Below are 2298 nucleotides of genomic sequence, written 5' to 3'. Positions count from 1 at the left end.
AGAGAGAGAAGGGCTACTTTCTGTATTTTCAATTGAATATTAATACAACATTGCATCAGTACAATCAAATAAGATATTCAGTCGCGTATAATACACTGAACACAAATCTCAAATGTTACCTGAAGTGTTGCCAGGTGGTTGTAGAACATTATTTCAAGGAAAGACGTATTCTACTGGAGTCAGATATTGAAATTCATGTTTATTTTCTTTGTTACCTTTTGCTCTTTCATTCTACCAGTACTTTCCACACTATAAGGAAAATACCTAAATTTGACCCTTCAGTCTATAGCTTCTTCTAAATGGGTTGTTGTCAGTTTGTTTACCTTCTCAAATATGAACGAAATACCTAATCGCTACCACTTCAAACCAGTTCGAGTTGACAACCGAAGAGCTGCTATACTGTACAGTGTTGTCTCACAGTCACTGCCAGTGTCAGCCAAGGGGAGCTCCGTTCACCCACCATCATGGCAGGTCCCCAAATGAGAGGCTGTGGCCCCTTGACTGTCAAGTATCTCGTCTTTTTCTCGAACCTGGTTTTCTGTCTGTCAGGACTTCTGTTGATAGCCGTTGGCGGCGTTGCTCAGGGCTTCTTCCGCCAGTACATCCAGTTCTTCGAAGGCCAATATGAAACCCCCGCCGTAGGTTTGATCATCCTCGGTGCTGTCATCCTGGCTGTGTCTTTTTTTGGATGCTGTGGGGCGAAGCGACACAACGTCATCATGCTGTGGATTTTCATAGGTTTGATGACCGTTATTCTGCTGTGCGAAATAGCCACTGTCATCACCGTAGCTGTGTTGCGACGTGACATTGAAGAACTCGTCCAGAAAAACTTGAATGAAACGATGAGTCATTATGAAGACCCAAAGGCTCTTCCCACAATGGCTTGGGACGAGATTCAACGCAAGCACAGGTGCTGCGGAGTGATGAGCTACCTCGATTGGGACACCACACCATATGGGGCTCACGTCAGTGGTGTCCCTGACTCCTGCTGCATCGTAGAAAATTCTGGCTGTGGCCACGACGTCTTTGGGTTCCTGTCCAGTGGAAATGATACTGCTGTTCCTAACGTTTACTCAGATGGGTGTTACCAAGCCCTTTGTGATGCAGCGAAGGGTAACATTGGAGCTATCGCTGGAGGTGTCGTTGGCCTGGCCTGCTTCCAGATTCAGGGAATCTGGATGTCTTCATACCTGATCAAGTCTGTGAGAGAGCGCTATGAGCAACTGTAGGTAAACACTAAGAAGTTTCTGTCCACGAGTTATTATTAGCTGGGTCATGTTACCAAGACCTGGAATGTATATGAAACATTTGACATTAATCAAAATATTGTACAAGTGTATAATAATACATGCAGTCTGTATAAATATTTAAATCTTACATTGTCACATTTTTGTTGTGGTAAGCAGGTTCATGAAAAAAAACTAATAAATAAATAAATATGCATGATTTTCTCACAATTAAGAAGTAAATTTTTAGTCATTTTCAGTGATACGATTGTTTAAACATTGTTCTACATTTATGTAAAATAAAAAATATATTTTTTTCTCGAGAGCATTTTTCATTTCTTATTGTGTAATAAAAAAAAATAAAATAAAAAAACAGTTCCTTAGACAAGGCATTGGCCCGGGTGACCACGTAGTAGGCACAGTGGTCCTGGTAAGTAGTGTGTTCCACTAATATCTGACCAAACATTCAGTGGCTTAGAAGCTATCTAACGGTGATCATCAGTAACTACAAAACAGGTGTATTTCATTCCTAATTGTTTTTAAAGTAACTGTACGACCTAATTTTACTGGAACAAATAGAAAATCCTTTAGATTGGAAAGTGCTTTTAGATTAGTCAACCGAAGGAAAAAAAGCATTTAACAACTTATCGGTCTATAGCTACGATCTGACTACCATTTTCTCCTTCATTTAAAATATCTTAGCTCGACATAGGCTACCAGAATTCCAAGGCTACCAACAAAATAAGGTATTACATTTTAGTAAGAAGAAAACTACTAATTTGGTCTGAAAACTCAAGTGTGATAAATTTCATCAGAATTCCAAGTCTTCATTATAGCCAAAAAGTGCTTGAAGCACCGTATTTACCGGAAATGCTATTTAATGTGTTATTTCCAACTATTGCTACTTATTTCGAGGTCGTCAGCAGATTAGGCAAAGGAGAGCAAAGCACTGCAGATAGAAGTTATTCAAAGCTTGCAGGTTAATGATAACAATTGCTTGCAAAGAGCACAAACTTCATAGAACGACCAGACACTGAGGTCACTGATACATTTTGAGATGTCGAAAGAGAAG

The 2298-nt window shown here is 39.8% G+C and overlaps 1 protein-coding gene across 1 annotated transcript; it reads left to right on the top strand.

Annotated features, from left to right (window-relative positions):
- Positions 1-389: 389 nt before the first annotated feature.
- Positions 390-1549, top strand: LOC135209440 (CD63 antigen-like). The gene has a single exon (XM_064242111.1). The coding sequence runs from the start codon at positions 465-467 to the stop codon at positions 1227-1229; it is 765 nt and encodes a 254-aa protein (XP_064098181.1). The 5' UTR covers positions 390-464; the 3' UTR covers positions 1230-1549.
- Positions 1550-2298: the final 749 nt, after the last annotated feature.

Source organism: Macrobrachium nipponense, chromosome 38 (genome assembly GCF_015104395.2).
Source record: "Macrobrachium nipponense isolate FS-2020 chromosome 38, ASM1510439v2, whole genome shotgun sequence".
In the NCBI taxonomy this organism is placed as follows: domain Eukaryota; kingdom Metazoa; phylum Arthropoda; class Malacostraca; order Decapoda; family Palaemonidae; genus Macrobrachium; species Macrobrachium nipponense.
The sequence above is the reverse complement of the archived record's forward strand: the minus strand, read 5'-3'. Positions and strand labels throughout refer to the sequence as shown.